The sequence below is a fragment of the Elephantulus edwardii genome, unplaced genomic scaffold (genome assembly GCF_000299155.1).
Source record: "Elephantulus edwardii isolate Elephantulus edwardi_28Jun2011 unplaced genomic scaffold, EleEdw1.0 scaffold00348, whole genome shotgun sequence".
Lineage (NCBI taxonomy): Eukaryota > Metazoa > Chordata > Mammalia > Macroscelidea > Macroscelididae > Elephantulus > Elephantulus edwardii.
In genome coordinates, this window is record NW_006400098.1 from 625232 (window position 1) to 643219 (window position 17988).

The 17988-nt window shown below is 46.0% G+C and overlaps 1 protein-coding gene across 1 annotated transcript in view; it reads left to right on the plus strand.

The window, feature by feature from the left end:
• Nucleotides 1–14130, plus strand: part of LOC102874832 (NACHT, LRR and PYD domains-containing protein 9-like) — a 26131-nt gene extending 12001 nt beyond the window's left edge. The window contains exons 4-8 of the mRNA XM_006901851.1: nucleotides 1294–1464; nucleotides 3570–3740; nucleotides 8080–8250; nucleotides 9569–9739; nucleotides 13998–14130. Of these exons, the coding sequence (XP_006901913.1) occupies nucleotides 1294–1464; nucleotides 3570–3740; nucleotides 8080–8250; nucleotides 9569–9739; nucleotides 13998–14130 (817 nt within the window). The remainder of the gene's footprint in view (nucleotides 1–1293; nucleotides 1465–3569; nucleotides 3741–8079; nucleotides 8251–9568; nucleotides 9740–13997) is intronic.
• The last annotated feature ends 3858 nt before the right edge of the window (nucleotides 14131–17988 follow it).

The following is a 17988-nucleotide window of genomic DNA, read 5'->3' on the forward strand; positions in this document are numbered from 1 at the left end:
TTTTTTGATTTCCTGGCTACTGGTACCAAGAGTGTTGACCGTGGAGCCGAGCAAACTGAAGCTGTGAACAATCTCAATCTCTTCGCCATCCATCCTGATGCTACCGATGATTCGGATAGATTTCTCAAATTATCACTGTCTGGTTGCCAAGCCTGATGTTCCACTCTAGCAATTACTCTTTCTCTTTTCTGATTTAAGTAAGCTGAAATTGCTTTTTTTCTTCTTCTTCTAAGGAATATTCTCTAGTCTAAGACTAGCAGACATGTCTAACAACTCTAAGACTAGTTTGTTGCATTTTAAGGCAGCTGATTGGGTTCAACTTTTTTTAAAGTTAATTTTCATGAAAGTTTGTAGGGACTTAGGGTTTCCATTCATTCATTGTTTCACTTTTCTCCCTACTCAATGCCCCCAATTCACTCTTCTCATTGAAAAGTAAAAGAAAAGCTTTCGCTGTTATGTAATCCCTCCCCCAAGTCCACTCCACTGTGCAGTCTTCATTCTGGACTCCTGTCACGACAATAATACCTAACCACATAGCCCTTTTAAACAGTTCTCTCATCTGTGTCCATGCAGTAGACATTATTCATGCCCTCCTTCTCTTCCCTCGATCACCCACACCACAATTCAATGCATCAGTTTTCCTACTTTGTCTATAGTCCAGCATTTCCATACATCAGAGATGCTTGGGGGGGTGGGGGGAATGGTCTGGGGCAGAAGAAACATGGTCCTGAAAATAACAGCTTTATTTTAACTTTGTAAAAAAAAGTTTGTAAAACATTATCTATTTTGTAATATTCAATGCTGTTATTATGCACCTTTGAGTTGGCAAGCCTGTGAAAAATAGATCAAAACATTGCCCAATGCTGCACCCTCAACATTTCCATTGTGTTCGAGACCATTGCTGCAGTCACTGGAATAATCCATTTCAGAGAGGATCTTACTCTCTCTTTCTCTGCTCCTTAATTTTTCCCAGCAAAAATGTCATTTTTTTTTTAAGCAATGATCCCTCTTGACAACATCCTCAAAGTGAGATGAAGTTTTCCATCCTTGTCTTAACCACCACCCATGGTTCGTTACACTTGATCTAACCTAGGCTTGTTGTGTTGGTAGTCCAGTGTAGATTCCAAACTCTTAGTCAACACCATAATTCAAGGTATATCCACAGAATTTTTTTTCCTCAATGGTTTCCATGGGTAGATTGGTGTGCATAGATTTAGAAGCAGAGTTCTTGACTCCTATTGAATCCTTCTAAAATGTTTGCTCCAGTCTCACAAAAATCTGTCTCCCGTGTAGGTTGGAAAGTTGTAACATCACACATGAAAACTGTGCAGACCTCGCATCTGTCCTCCTGTGCAATCAGAAGCTGACGTACCTCTCCCTGAAACAAAATCCCCTGGGAGATGAAGGATTCGAGATACTGAGTGATGCCCTGAAGCATCCAAACTGTGTTCTGATGGTGCTGATGTAAGTCCGGCAGGGAAGGCATGCCCCGAGGGAGAAGATGGCGTTGGAAACAGCAACCCATCAGTGACAAAGGCCATTGAATACGCAGCCTTTGCCTCTGTCAAAGGAGATAGCCACATCAAAGTCCAGATACACGGCTTCTGTAGTCAGAAAAACGTGGGTCATCTCTGCATGTCTGTTGTATCATTAAATGGCATTATGTTACAAACACTTGCTGGAGAAGACATGAAGTTCATTGTGACAATGTTAGATCGCCCTTGAACGCCTTCTAGCTAACTATTGTGAACTGCTGTCCCAACGTTTGCTTCCCAGCTGACCACACTGACCGTTATCACCAACTAGGGATTCGTGGTGGTGGTGATGGTGGTGATGGTGGTGATGGTGGCGATGGTGGCGATGGTGGTGATGGTGATGGTGATGGTTATGTGCTGTCAAGTCACTTGCGACTCAAAACAACCTTGTGCCAATAGCTCTGAACCCTGTCCTATCCTGAGCCAATCTCACTGTCTCCGAGACCCCTAACCCCATTACACCAGTTATTGTCTCAATCCAGGGTCTTCCTCTCCCATACTGTCCCTCCATCCTTCCAAACATGGTGTCCTCCTCCAAGGACCGGTTCCTCCTGGCAACATGTCCAAAGTAAGTGAGATGGAGCTTCAATTTCCTTGCCTCCAAGGAGTAACCTGTTTGTTCTCTTGGAAATCCATGGTATGTATGTTCAAGACTCATCTCCAGCACCACAGCTCAAAGGTATTAACGATTCTTTTGTCATCCCTAGTCTTGGTCCAGCTCTCTGATGCATAGGAAACAATTGCAAAGGCCAGGACCTGGCTCAGGTGCACCTTACTCTCCAGACTGACATCTTTGCTCTTTAGCACTCTGGAGAGGGACCTGATTGTTGTCGACCGGGGCGAATGAAGAGACGGGGACACCAAGAATGAGGTGGAGAAGAGAGTGAAGGCAGATGATTGTCCTAACGCAATTCATCTTTTCATTTCCCGGCTACTGGTGCCAAGAGTCTTGATTGTGGAGCCAAGCCGGCTGAAAATGTCAATAATCTCCATCTCTTCACCATCCGTTGTGGTGCTGCCAATTGGACCGGCACTCCAGGTGTTTTCATTTTAAGATAAAGGTGGTAGCACAGCATCTCACAGAAACTGGACATGTGGCCAGGAAGTCCTTGGAAAATGAGTACCGTGCTTGGGAAAGTGGAGGGTCAGAAAGGAGAAAGCAACCACGGAAAGGTGTTGATGTCATGTCCTCAGTGATGGACTGGGTTCAGCACAGAGGGAGAGGAAGGCTCAGGAGCAGGCCGATTGTGAATCTGCTGGATGTGGGTCACGGTAAATCAGAACAGCTCCGCAGCTCTAACTCCAGCCACCTCCCTACTGCATACCAGATAAATGGTCTTTCAAGCTAAGCCAACTCGACTCGTGGGCAATATTCAGCCTTTTGCTATCGTTTTGTGGCTTTTATGTTTTCCTTTACTTTGCAAATTTGCAACAATGTGGGCAAGAATTCATTTTCTTTTCTTGGAATTAGCTTCGGGGTCCCCGGCTGATACAATAGTTGACCTGCTCAGCTACTACCACAAAGGTGAGAGGTTCAAATACACCCACAGGTGTCTTGGAGCACATACAGGGGGATCTACTTCTGAAAAATAATCTGTTCCTCATGGTTCTAGCCAAATCCATACGGAGTATATGAGGCACTGTCCATGGGACGGCAGTCATGAACAATTGAGCAGTATTTTTACAATTCGTTGAGATGAGATGTTCCCCAACACATCTCATGAAACATTAAATACACAGTGTCACAAGACTTTGTCTAAAATCATTCAGATTAGGGCAAGTTCAAATTGGAATCAGAAATTGTTCACTGTATTCCATACTCCTCGTCGCGTGTTTTTGCTGCTGCTGGAAGATTTAATCTCCTTAAATTCTCCAGGGAAAAGTAAGGGGAGGAAGAATCTGGGACAGGAGATAAGGAAGAACTCCAAAGTTTTCACTTGGATTCATGAGAGCGCTGGTTGTGGAGGTTAACCACGAGTGTTTAATTACAAATTGCGTGTGTGCACGTTGACACGCGTGTGCTTACCTTGACAGGTTCGAGTTCTGCTGTCTGTCACCCATCTCCTGTCACTACCTCTGTGAAGTTTTGTTACACGGCCCACCCCTGATTGTTCTTAATCTGGATTCAAATGTTCTGGGTGAGCATGGAGTGTGTACCTTATGTGTCAGCTTGAAGAATCCACTCTGTCATGTGCAAGAATTGCGGTAAGTCATTAGGATTGACTTTTTTGGATGTTGGAAGTAGGTGTGGAGGAAGAACAGAGACAATTAGCTGGCTGGTTCATTTTGGGATGTCGAATAGGCATGCTGTCTTCTATCGTGTGTGTGTGTGTGTGTGTGTGTGTGTGTGTGTGTGTGTGTGGTGTCAAAATAACACAAGCCATCTTGGAAACCTCAACATCTGTAAAACTCAGAGGCACTGGTGATATTCTTCAACTTATGTACTCATCTTTGCTGTCCTTCAAATCAGCCCATCAGTAACATAAAGCCAGCCTTCTCTAACCAAAGCCTAACTTTGCCACCTGTCTTTGTCATGGGTAACATTTGTTCTGTTTTGTTTATATTTGCCCATTTCACGTGAGTGCAATGATGCAGTATTTCTCCTTTTGTGACCGATTTCTTTCTTACAGTACACTCTGTATTGTGGAATGCAGGAGGGCTTTTTCTGGAAGGTTTCGTGGGCACTCAGAATGTGTACAGGCCACATGTGGTTCCGTCATTCGTCTGTTGATAGAGGGGTTTTTTTTTTCATCTCTTAATGATGGTGAAACACATTGTGGGGAACATTGTTGAAGTTTGGTTTTCATCCCCGCCTCCACATCTGCCGGGTATACACCTAGGAGGGAGACTGTGGAATGTGTCTCAAGTCTTGACTAATGGATTTGTAGGGCAGACGTGACACACACACACCCAATCACTACGAGCATGTGTCTCTGACCTCAGAAGGACTTGAAAGTAGTTCTGAGCACTCGTGATTGGCAGTGTGAATTAGCACGTGTGATTCACCTCTCCATAAGCACAATATATACACAATACTGTAGTGGGAGTGTCTATTACATGCATACATGTACACATGTTGTTGTTGTTGTTATGTGCCGTCGAGTCGTTTGCGACTCATAGCGGCCCTATGTACAACAGCCCTAAACCGTGTCCTATCCTGTGCCAATTTCATTGCCTCTGACACACCCATCCCGATTACCCCAGTCACTGAATCAATCCACCTCATAGAGGATCTTCCCCTCCTGCGCTGTCCCTCCACTCTACCCAGCATGATGTCCCTCTCTAAAGACATGTCTCTCCTTACAACATGTCCAAAGTATGTCAGATGAAGCCCCAGAATCCTTGCCTCCAAAGAGCAGCCTGGTTTAATCCTCTCCAGGACGAATCTGTTTGTTTTCTTGGCAGTCCATGGTACATTCAGTACTCTTCTCCAGCACCACAGCTCAAAGGCATCAATGCTCCTTCTGTCCTCCCTAGTCATTGTCCAACTCTCTGATGCATAACAATTGCAAAAACCGTGGCCTGTATCAGGCAGACCTTAGTCTCCAGAGAGACACTGTTGCTCTTGAGTACTTTAGAGAGGTCCCTAACCACAGACTTTGCCATCACAATATGTTTTTTGATTTCCTGGCTGCTGGTGCCAAGAGTGTTGACCGTGGAGCTGAGCAAACTGTGTGTGTAAATGGGCATGCATATACATGTGCTTACCTGTGTGTGGGTTAGGCAGTGAATATACCTTGTTCTTTGTTGTGTAATCAGTTCTGACTCATGACAATCCTCTATGGCAAGATCCTGACGATGGAGGAAGCAGCACCAAAAATGATCAACAATGAACAGTTTGAAGTACAATACGAGTATGCAAACTAATTTGACTATGTAGATTATAAAACAAAAATTATGACTAACCTTAAAAAGAATGGGAATCCCAGAACACGTTATTGTGCTCAGGCTAAACCTAGACCTGGCCCAAGAAGTTAGTGTCAGAACAGAGCAAGGGAGCATAGAAAATCAGGAAAGGCATACGTCAGGGTTGTATCCTCTTCAGACCTCTTCAGTCTGAATGCTGAGTAAATGCTTCAAGAAGTTGGACTCTATGAAGGAAAATGAAGAATCAGAAAGGAAGACTCTTCAACATGTGTTAAGCAGATAACACAACCTTGGTTGAAGGGTAGAAGACCCAAAGCTCTTACTGAAGATGAAAAACTATGATCTTGAATGAGTTACGTCACAATATCAAGAAAAAAAAAAAGATTCTCACCGTTGGACCAAAAGGCAACAAACACTATGGTAGATGGAGACAAGATTCAAGTTGTCAATGAATTCCTTTTATTCAACCATGGTAGCACCAGTCAAGAAGTCAAGAGAAAGGTTGCATTGGGGCAGGCATCTATCAGGGATCTTTCTAAAAGGCTAAAGAGAAAGGCTGTCAACGGAACACTAAAGTGTGCCCCAAACAAGCCATGGTAGTTTTCATTTACTTCCAGTGCATCTGAAAGTTGTGCAAGGGTTAAGGAAGACTGAAGAACTGATGCCTTCAAATTGTAGAACTGGCAAAGAATATGGCACGACTCACACATGGCCGAAAGAACAAAAATGTGTCTTCCTGGGGCAGGTACATCCAGGGGCTTCTTAGAATCAAGGATGTTGACACTTCATCTAATGTAGTTAGAGCACGTTGTAAGGAAGTCTGTATAATTGTGTCGGAATCTTGTCCTTGGAACAAATGATAACATGCTGGGTTAAGTCGTTGTAAGTGTATCGTAGGGTTGGAACTGACCCATAGCGAACCCTCCGGTGTATTTTTCAGGCAGTTAATCACACTGGAGGAGAGTGGCCAGCCTCCCATGGAGCAGCAGGTGGCCTCGAGCTGTGTGCCTTCAGGATTGCAGCGCAGCTTCTTGCCACTAGGCCACCAGAGTGCTCGAGTTGAGCAGAGGGTCATAGAAAGCCTTTCCCACGCCCGCCCCAGCAAGATGGACTTGGGACACGCCGCCTACAGTAACCCACTTGAGAATGGCTACCTTTATGAGGATGGTACAAACAAGGTGTACAGCTAATGATGATGGATGGGTGGAAAAAATTTACCACCCCTCTATGTTCTAAAAGAGCACCTTGAGAGGCAGAGGGGGGACTCTTGCTACCAGCCATAAGAACTGGAGAATCCTACATGCCTCATTGGAACTAGATGGGCATAGCCACAGCAGTGGAAGAACCAGAGGCGGGCATAAGAGTGGGCTGGGACCGCTACCCCATGAAGCCAGATCCTGGGACCTTCCCCAAATTTGCTGGAGGATTTGGATAGATTGAGTGTCACAATTGAAAGGACCGAGAGCTCCGTAACGTGGAACTGAAGCCGAGAGGCAGAAAGACAAAAGGGTCTGTGAGCGCCCTTCAGCTGTCATGGCTGAAGAACTGAGGCCTGTTTCCAGCCTGAATTGTAACCTGTTGATTTCCCTAATAAACCGCCTAATGCCGAGTCAAGTTCTGTGTAGCCATTGCAACAGGTTTGCAACCCCAGCACTGAGGCAGTGGGGGCCTCGGGAGCTTCCGTTAGCTCTCGTAACAGAAGGTGTCGGAGCACGGTGGGAAGCACGTCTGGCCTCGTGAGGTTCGTTTGGTTGTGGACATTGTAGATGGAAACTATTGCCTCACGTGAAGGTAGTGCAGGGCAGGCTCCCTCACCCGGCATGCCAGCCACAGTCTCTTAACGAGGCTGCCACGAGTGATAGTCAGCTTGAAAACACCTAACAGTCTGAGGCTGTTGCTGTCCTCAGGTGTCTTCACGTCTATCACTCACTATGACCCTTTGATCAAGAGATCAGAACTTTGTCTTAACTGTCTTGGGACATCCTCAGCTCTACCCAAGCCCACTGGGGTGGTCACCGTGTCCATCCACACGTCCCACACCCTCAAGGATTGGTTCCTTGTAAAAGAGAAATGAAGGTTCATAGTCCTGGCCTCTACTTCCTCCAAGACAGATTTGTTCTTTGAAAGTCCATGGACTATTGGGTAATCTTCTCCAACCCCACAATTCAAAGACATTGATTCGTACTCTGTCACCTTTATTCATTCTTCACCTTTCACCTGCACAGGAAGCAGCTGGAACTAGCGTGGCTTGGACGAATGCACCTTTGTCCTTAAATTAAGATCCTTAGAATTTTGGAGAGGTCCTTTGACAGCACGATTCATCTTGTTGACTTCTTGACTGCAGCTACCATGGGTGTTCAATACAGATTCAAGCAAGATGAACTAGTTGGCGACTTCAGTCTTTTCTCCATCTATCATGAGATTGCCAATTGGTCCAGTGGGGAAGATTTTTATTTGCCTATTGTGAGATGTGACTCATAATGAATCTGATGATATGCTCTTGTAAACGTCTTTATCCCCTTGCACTGTTGGACTGAGTTCTAGAAAGGCTTTGTCCCCATGGACTGTTGGACTGAATTCTAGAAAGGCTTCAGGCCTTCTGTTCATAGGGTCATGAGTCGTGCTTGGCTCAACAGCAATCTACAACAACATGTCCGTGTGAGTCTTTCTCTTCCAGGATCTCTGGATGTCTTCTTACTCCCAGCTGCTGTGAAGAAATTGCCTCTGTTCTTCCTATCAACCATTCTCTGAAGTCACTGAAACTGGGATACAATGAAATCCTGGACGCTGGTGTGAAGCATCTGTGTGTCGGTTTGACGCACCCTAACTGTAATTTAGAAATGCTCACGTGAGTATCCATGATGGCTTTTACGAAGTTGTTTGCAGTTGTCAACTCCGTCACAAATCGTGTTAACTTGGTGCATTTTGACGTCGAACCCCACGACAGGGTGTTAACTAGGATTCTTCTGGAAACAGATCACTGGTCCTTTCTTAAGTCCATCAGTTGGGTGGGTTCAAAGCCTCAATCGTCTATAAGCAGTTGAGTGCAGATGGTTATTCATTTCCGGAGGACACTGCGGGAGGGAGTTGGGGGAGACACAAGATTGTGAAAGCTGAGAGAAGTTGGCCTGAAAATGCCATCTACCTGGGCCTCACACAATTTCAGGTCCTATCCCTCTATCCCAGCATCTCTCAGCCTCAGCACTAACACCATTTGAGACAAGTCTTGGTGGCGGGAGGCCACCTTTGTGCTATATTTAGCAGTATCATGGTCTCAAGAGGTCAGTAGATCCACTGCCTGGTGTAACTGTACCACAGGCTCCTGTTAGGTGCTGTCAAGTGGAACCTAGAGAGACCCATGAGCAGCAGCCCTGAACACAAGCCAATCCTGTGCCGTCCTCACCACACACTCGAGCTCAAGGGGTGTCGTCACCACGCCAGGCCAACTCTCTGGATGCCTTCCTCTATCATTGACTATGCTTTTCCAAGCGTGTCACCTCTTGCCAAAGAATAGCCTCTGCTAGCAATATGCCCAAGGCATGACAGGGGAAGCTTGGCCGTCCTTGCCTCTAAGGAGCCCTCTCTGGCTGCACCTTTGCCAAGACACACCTGTTCATTCTTTTGGCAGTTCTCAGGATGTCCAGTACTCTTCTCCAAGAACATAACTCAAAAGCATCAGTTTTCTTCTGTCATCCTTCCTCATTGTCCAGCTCTCAGACGCCTAGCAAGTGATTAAAAAAGACCATGGCCTGAGTCAGGTGCACCTTAGCCTTCACACTGACATCATTGCTCTTCAGAATTTTGGCAAGGCCCTTGACAGAGGTCTTGCCCAAAGCAATATGGCTCCTAATCCCTTACTGTTGGTATTACAGTTGCTTGTCAATCATCTCATCTTACTTGGATCCACAATCTCAATCCTTTGTTCATCTGTCACCATGTCTGTCTGCTCAGTGGTAAGGACCTCTGTGTTCTTGATGTTGATGTAATTAATCATAGTCTTTGGTATTCTGCAGCAAGCACGGCAGGTCCTCCTCACACAGTTACCCCACTAAGAATAGCTTGGACTGCCGTCTTCTGTTCAGAGGCACGGGGTTATCATGACCAGTAGTCTGCTTTCCAAGCTGCCCAAGCCTGGGGTCATTCCTCTCCTTCATTCACCATCACAGGATTGAAATGTGTGGTCTCACCAATGCCTGCGTGAAGGACCTTGTCTCAGTGCTCACCACCAGCAAAACACTCAGAATGATGAACCTTAGTTGGATCACCTTGGACTACGATGGCGTGTCAGAGCTGTGCAAGGCCCTGACTGACCCGAACTGTGTCATGGATCTATTCGGGTGAGTGGACACTGCTTCCTGGCGGTGTCATCAAAACGAGCTTGGACTGTTAGGCTTCTGGTGGGCTTGCCATCGAGTCAAGAGTGAGTAATATTTACCCGTGTCAATACCACGCGTTGCACCATAGCACTGACCATGGTGTTTCCATACCTGTGACTCTTCACAAATAGACCACGAGACCATTCTGCCAAGACGTTGGTGGGTGGGTTTGAACCACCAGTCTTTTGGTTAGCAGCAAAGCACTTGACAACCTGTGCAAACTAGGAACTCCTCAGTCTGTAAAAGAGTTGCTCAACTTTTGGAGACTTGACACTTAGGCTGGGTCATTGGGGATTTTTTTGGGGGGAAGGGGTTGGTGGTGGGACAGTCCGGGCAGCCAGCCATTGTCAGGATTGCAAAATGCTGCTCTTTTACTGAGCATCCTGTACATAGGGGAAGATGATGATATAATAGCCAACATCTGTAGGCTAACGAGGGGAAAGCTTCTGTTGGGTGCCATCGAGCTGACTGGCTCCCAGAGACGCCACCCAAAACCAGGAAAACAACTTGCACAATCCTGCACCTCTGTCCAGCTCTTGCTGTATTCACACAGTGACTAGAACAAGGCATTTGTTGTTGAGGGTCCTCTTCTCATGTGCTAACTCTCTCTCTATTCATCAATATATATTCCCCTCTCTCCCCCCCCTTCCCTTCACTCTCCTCCCCTCCAAACCTCCCAGATGTGAACCTTCCGTTGCTGTAGTGATGAGATGCCATCGAGTCACCGATGACTCATAGATGCCCTCTGAGCAACAGATTGGTACCTTCACCCATTCTCTGCCCTCCTCATCTCTGATCCACTTGAGCCCATTGGTACACTCGCTATGTGAGTCCTTCCTGTCCAAAGGCTTTTTCTCTCTCTGACCCTCCACCTTTCCAAGTATCAGGCCTTTTGTCCATGGACTGGCCCTTCCTTAACAACACGCCTGAGGTACAGTGAGACAGTTTCACCACCTTTGCTCCTAAGAAGAACCCTGGTTGTACTTCCACCACTCAGACTTGTTTGGTTTTTGGGGTAGTTCATGGGATATTCAGTACTTTTCTCCGGTAATCACAATTCAAAGACACTGATTGTTTTTCTGCCATTCTTCTTCACTGTCCAACTTTCTCCAGCACAGAAAATAATTGAAAAGACCGTGGCCTGGGTCGGACACACTGTAGTGTGACATCATTGCTTTTTAGCACTCTGATTTTCTTGACAGCAGATTGTCCCAGTGCAACAGGTCTTTTGATTTCTTGGCAGCTGTTACCATGGATGTTGTTGTTGTTGTTGATTGCCTTTGAGTCGAGCATGACTCCTAGGAACCCTATAAACAACAGGCCTGGAACGAACGCCTCTATACCTTTTGACATGGCTCGAAGTCTATAGTTTCCGGAGGCATTTGGTTTAGGAAATGGATGCCACTCCTGCTTCTAATTAATAGGGATTACTTCTCAACATGAATAAAACACAATCCACACTTAGGGACCCATAGGCAACATCCTGGTAGGCGGAGAAAAGCTTGACATTGGCTTACCAAATATTTGTTTACCGAACACCTACAAGAGAAACCAGGGAAGTGCTTGGCCACCCCTTCAGACAACTTCTGGCAAGATTTGGCTTCAAAATGTGATTTCCTTTTTAAAAATTTTTTTACTGATTTATTTACAAAGTTTGAATACATTGTTTTTACACACACACACACACACACACACACACAATATTGGTTTAAGGACAAAGGTACACTGTATCCAAGCCATAGTATTTTCAACTGTTTCTTATGCATCTGAAAGTTGGACTACAAATAAAGACCGGAGAATGAACGCCTTTGAATTGTGTTGGCAAGAATATGAATATATGATTGCCAAATGAACAAATAAGTCTGTCTTGGAGAATGAACGTGTAATCGGGGTGCTCCTTAAAGGCGAGGACAGGGGCGTAGCATCTCATGTACTTCAAGCATGTTTCCTGGAGGAGCCCGTCCTTGGGAACAGACTTGATGGTGGGGAAAGTGGAGGGTTAGGACAGGAGAGGAAGCCTGTCTGGGCCGGATGGAGACGGTGATGAGGATGGGTCAGAGTAGGACAGACAGTGAGGACGGTGCAGCAGAGGCCAAGGTTCAGATCCGCTCAGAGCGTGCCTGAGTCCGGGCTGAGGGGACAGCACCCAGCGACCCAACAGCTCCTACGGGACAAACTAATAGGACGTTGCTGTTGTTCATGACTGTCGAGTCAAGCAAGACACATAGCGGCCCTCCAGACGAAAGACCTGATGTCTTTCTAGAACTGTCATTTATCCAAAGTTCATAGAGGTTTCCGGAGGCATGTTGCTGAGGAAGTGGATGCCGCTGCTGCTTCCAAAAGAGTTAGGACTTGATTCTGTGCCTGTGATGTTGGGGAAGTCAGGGAAGAAGTTTGGAGGGAAGTGGAGAAGTGCTGACGGGGAAACAGAGAGGCTGTTGTGGAATTATCAAATGCTAAATCCACCGTGGCTGAGTCAAGATGGACTCATCCTCGACCCGCCAGGCAGTTTTCACAAGGCTGTAAGTCACCAGGGAGGAGATTGTCCGTCTGTCGCCATCAGAGCCACTGTGGGTAGCGGTGCCACCCTCAAGTAACTTAATGGTCGCAGCGTCAGCTTTGATGAGGTATGTTCTGGAAACAATGATATGGAAAGAAGTGGAAACAAAAAAGAAGTATGTGTGTGGGGAGATCAGATCTAGCACTGGCTTTAAATGACCTCATAAAAAATAGAAGTGTGTTTCCTCAGGAGGCTGTGAGAAGTTCCCACGCACTATCTTCTCATGGCCAGGTGAGAACTGACTCCTGGCTGTCCTTTCCCTGGGCTGTAAACCGCACACGCTCAGCGCTAAGGTCTGGACACTGCATGATCTGGGATCCAAGTCTCAGCAGGGCTGTGCCCTCTCTGAAGACTCTAACATCCTCTTGGACTTCGTTCTGCTCCTGTTATCTCAGGCGTTACTTGGCTGATGGCAGCCTCACTCCTATCTCTTGACTGGCTCCTTCCCTCTGTCTTCGGTTCTTAATCAAGAATACCACTCTGACTGGAATAGGATTCATTCCACTCCTGTACAGGAAGGTCTGGTGATTTCCTTTGGCATCCAGCCCATGAAACCGCTGAAGATTGGACCTTCTGATCTGGCCATGACCTTGGAGATAGTTGAGGGCCGGGCAGTAGTGCATTTTCTGGTTGCCTGGGGTCCCCGGCAGCTGGAGGCTGACTCAACAGATGCTCAAACCCACGTGTTTCTTTATGACCTCATTTGAACTAATAACATCTGCACAGGCTGTCTCCAAATCGGGTCACGTTACGCGGGTATCATGGAGCAAGGCTTGACCCTATCATGTGGGGAGACCAATTGGCCCAAACAAGTCATTAATGTGACAGGTGGAATACTAAACATGGCTAAAGTCCGGTGACGGGCACATGAGATGCCTTATACTGGAGTCTCTCTGCCTTTGACAAGAATGCAGAATGCATTAGCTTTTAAGCAAGGATGTGTATGTTGCATTAGAAGCCATCGTGCCAAGGAGACTGCACAGCAACTCTGAAGAGCAGATCTAACCCTTGTCTCATCGTGTGCCCGCCTCATGACTCTACCAGGCTTATGCCTATTAGTCATGACTAAGTCCATTTTTCACTAATGCTCACCTTTCACCAGTATGCCTTTTTCCAAGGACTGACAACATACCCTTAAATACTTGAAACAAAGTTTTACCCTTCTTCCCTCTAAGGAGCATACTGATGGCTCTTCCTCCAAGACCAATGAGTTAAGACACCTAACGTTTCTGTTTTCACCCAATTTCAATTTTTGTAACCCTGAACTTTTCACACAAGTCTTACTTGGATCTTTCACTTCACTGCATAAGTTAGAGGGATCCTGTTGTTTGGAGGGGGAGGGGAGAATGTCTATAATAAAATTCTCCTAGTTTATAGAAAAGAACAAAGAAGTATTGATGGGGATGTCAGTTGTTGGAAAGGGACACTCTGCCTGGAAAGGTGGCAGGTCAGCGAAGGAGGGGAAGTTTGTCCATGAGATGGACTGAGAGAGTCAAAGCTTTGGGCTCAGGTACATCAGAGCTGGTGAGGGACCATTGCTCAAGGCGGTCACTGAGTCACAGTCGATTCACTAGCACTTAACAATCATTGGAGGGAAACAGGGGCAAGCATCATTATAAATTATTTTTTAAATTCTTTTTTTTTTTTTTTTACTCCAAGGATACATATAGATGAAATGGATGAGAAAAGTAAAATGCTTCTGCTGTCTGTCGAAAAAAGAAATCACAGTGTGGCCATTACAGATGAACTTTCGCTTTTTGATGGCTACTACAAGAACGATACAATGAACTAGGGAGGACTGTCTTGGTACAATCTTCTCCAAAAGGCTCCTTCCTCATTGACAATCATGGGCATTTGTTGTTGGTTGGGCCTGTGATAGCAAACTACCTCTTCGTTGTGTTTTTTGTAGTGTAAACTATACAATATGATTTACTATTTATTTGCCATTTTGTTCTAAGTCTTCCTCTTTAAAATGATGACACAAAGACACTTAGAAGAACACATGAATGAAAGACACTTGGCAAAGCAGAATTTTCTTTTCTGAATAGATTGGAGTATAATTGTTTGGGTGGGAGGAAGCCACAATGTTGTGACACGTTGGGCTTGTCTGTTTCTAGTGCGATGTGTCTGTAGAGGGTATTGATGCCATCAGCCCTAACGTGCACCTGTTACCATGTTTTAAGTTTGACTCACCAAATTTAGTTTGCCAGCATTCTAATAAAAAGCATTTCCAAATCTCCAGTCCTCTAGCACGTGCCACTCCGGCAGAACTGTGTTTCAGATTTTCATCTTTCTCATTTGAATCATGATAATGGCAGAGAATGGGAATAGAAATCTATAGACTAGGCTCTGTAAGAGGCGAGGAGTTAGAGCTTGTTGACCTGAATGATTTAAAAAATGGGTAAATGTCAAGGTACCAGAATGACTACAAAGTCCTTACACTCTGAAACCATTTCCCACCAGACGTAGGCTAATAATTCTGACAACCGCTGTGAGTAGATGAAGGGGGGCCATGAGGAGATGGTGGGAGGTTCATTTTCTCACTGTTGGGGCTCACCAACGAGGAAGAACATCAGATGGAGGTCTACGCTAAGAAAACAGGTTTGGAGATGAAAGTAGGACCTCGAGTTTAACTTAATAGACATGAGTTGTTTTGGAGTCCTCTCCAACCTTCCACGGGTTAATCACTTGCACCATCTCCAGATTAACAGAGATTAATATCTCACGATCTAGCTGTGAGAAGACATGAGGGGGTGCTTCTGTCCTCAGTGACATGCACTAAACTGACCGGAGGTTGCCCTGTTCCTCCCAAGGGACGCCAGCAGTAAACCTTCCACAGCCCCTTTTATCTTGTAGAGACCCCCGCGACTCTGACAAAAGGAGATGGCGAGAATCAGGTAAATGAAAGAACGAGCCACTGTTTTGACTGCCAGCATGGCTGACTTGAGCATCAGGTCCTTGGAAGCATGTCCTGTGTGAATTAAGGAGCAGCAAAAAGCCGGTTCTTAAGAGACAGGTTAAAAAATGTCTCAAATGGGGAGCTCTGGTGGCCTAGTGGTAAGGAGCTGCAACTACAATCCCAGAGGCTCACGGTTCGAATCCACCAGATGCTCTGCCGGGGAAGGAGGGACAATCTCCTCCTGTACCTGTCAGATCTGATTTGACGGTACACTCACACAAAAATATTTTAAAAAAAAGTCTCAAATGTCCAACATTTCTAAACTTCTGTAGCACTCTGTCTTGAACATCAAATGCTCTTCCCCTCCCAGTACGCTCACTCCAATCTTAGAATTCTGTAGCATCTCACGGAACTCCGCAGCCCTCAAAGAAAAGGCTCCAAGTTTACAAAGGCTGGTCACAGGCCAGTGGGACAAGAATAAATCTATGGTGTCTCGTGACCCATGGGACCAAAGGGTTTGAACCCAAAGCAATAGCTGAGCACGTCAGGCTGGAAACTCACAAGGTGGTGCAGCCTGACAGGTCGGGTCAGATGACGGGCTGCTCAAACAAGCACCAAGGATGGAGGGTGAGGTGAAGACAAGCCAGATGAAGGGGCAAGAGCAAGAGCAGAATTGATGAATATTGGATTCAAAAGGGCAGGGAAGCTCTCCTGACTACAGCAAGGCGACTTGAACCACATCCTGCAGTAGAGTTGTAACTCCAGGCGATGCAAAGGACCACTCACTCCTAAATAGGACCATGTTACAATGTGCCATCAAGTTGCCTCTGACTCCTAGCGACCCTCTGTCCAACAGCTCTCAACCCTGCCCTGTTCTGAGCCAGTCTCACTGATTCCGACACACCTGCCCCCATTTCCCCAGTCACCGTATCAATCCGTCTCATCAGGAGTCTTCCTGTCCTGCGCTGTCTGTGTCCACCCTTCCGAGCATGATGTCCTTCTCCAAGGACCAGCCTCTCCTGGCCATGTGCCCAAAGTATGTGAGACAGAGCTTCAAAATCCTAGTCTCCAAGTAGAAACTTGGTTTCTCCCTCTCCAAGACCTGTTTGTTCTCTTGTTGGGCCATGATCAAGAGTTTTCCAGCACCACAACTTAAAGGCATCAATTGTCGTTCTTAGTCATTGTTCAATTTTCTGATGTATATCAAGTAATTGTGAAGACCATGGTCTGAATCAGGCGCACCTTAGTCTCTAGACTGACATTGTTTTTAAGTACTCTAGAGAGGTCCCTGACAGCAGATTTTCCCAGGGCAATCCATTTTTTCTTTCCTGCCTGCTGGTACAGTGAGTGTGGATTGTGGAGCCAAGAAAGCTATAACTGTTAACCTCAATCTCTTCTCCATCTCTCCTGGTGCTTGCTTAGTTCCACAATCAACACTCTCAGTGGCAGCAGACAGGAAACAAAAGACAAATTACATTGGGAAAGTCTGCTGTCAGAGACCTCTCTAGAGTACTGAAGAGCAACGATGTCAGTCTGGAGACTAAGGTGCACCTAATCCAGGCCGTGGTCTTCACAATTACTTGCTATGCATCTGAGAGCTGGACAATAACTAAGGATGATAGAAGGATCGATGCCTTTGAGTTGTGGTGCTGGAGAAGAGTGTTTAACATATTCTGGATTCCCAGGAGAATCACCCTGGAGAGGGTGAAACCAGGATGCTCCCTGGAGGCAAGGATTTTGAGGTTCATCTCACATACTTTGGGCACATGGCCAGGAGGGATCAGTCCTTGGAGAGGAACATCATGCTTGGAAGGGAACAGGGACAGGACAGGAGAGGAAGACCCAGGAGGAGATGGATTGAGTCAGTACACTGGAGAAATGGGACTAAGTCTGGCTGGGGCGACAAGTTTGGCTCAGGTTAGGGCAGGTTTGAGAGCTGATGTACACTGGGTCTCTGAGTCACAGGCAACTCGATGACGCACAGCAACTTCATTCTCAAGTGGGATTCACGTCCTCTATGAGGTATGGTTCAATATAAGAAAACCACATAATCTACCATATCAATGAAATGAAGGAAAGAACCATATGGCTACAATTAAGTGCCATCGAGTCACAGGCGACTCATGGCGACCCCATGAAGGAGAGTCCTCAACGCTTGTGTGTCTTGCATCCTCTCTCCAGGTTCATAGGGTTTCTGGAGGCAAGCGATTACGGAAGTGGATGCCACTCCTCCTTCCAAATGCTTACAATAGTCACCCAAAATATTACATTCTTAGCAAGGAGTATAACAAAAGAGTGTTATTTATTACAAGAAGGCCCAGGGGACCTACAGAAATAGAAAAATAAACCACACCGGCAGAAAGGAAGACCTACCACTGGAAATGTCAATACCACTGAAAGCAATCTCTATAACGCAATACCGATTCAGAACCTGACGTCATTCACCAAAGGAGACCCCAGAGAAGGAAGGGGCAGGGAGCTACTGAAAAACAAAACTAAAGTCAGAGGTGTCTTTGCACTTCTCTATCTCAAAACTGGTTATCTACCTGCAGAAAACTAAAACAAGACCCAGACCTCATGCCACATATAAAAACTAAATCGATTATTAAATTAATAATTACTATGTTGTTGTTATGTGCCATCGAATCTTTTGCGACTCATAGCGACCCTATGCACAACAGCCCTAAACCCTGCTCTATCCTGTCCCAACCACGCTGACTCTGACACACCCATCCCGATTATCCCAGTCAC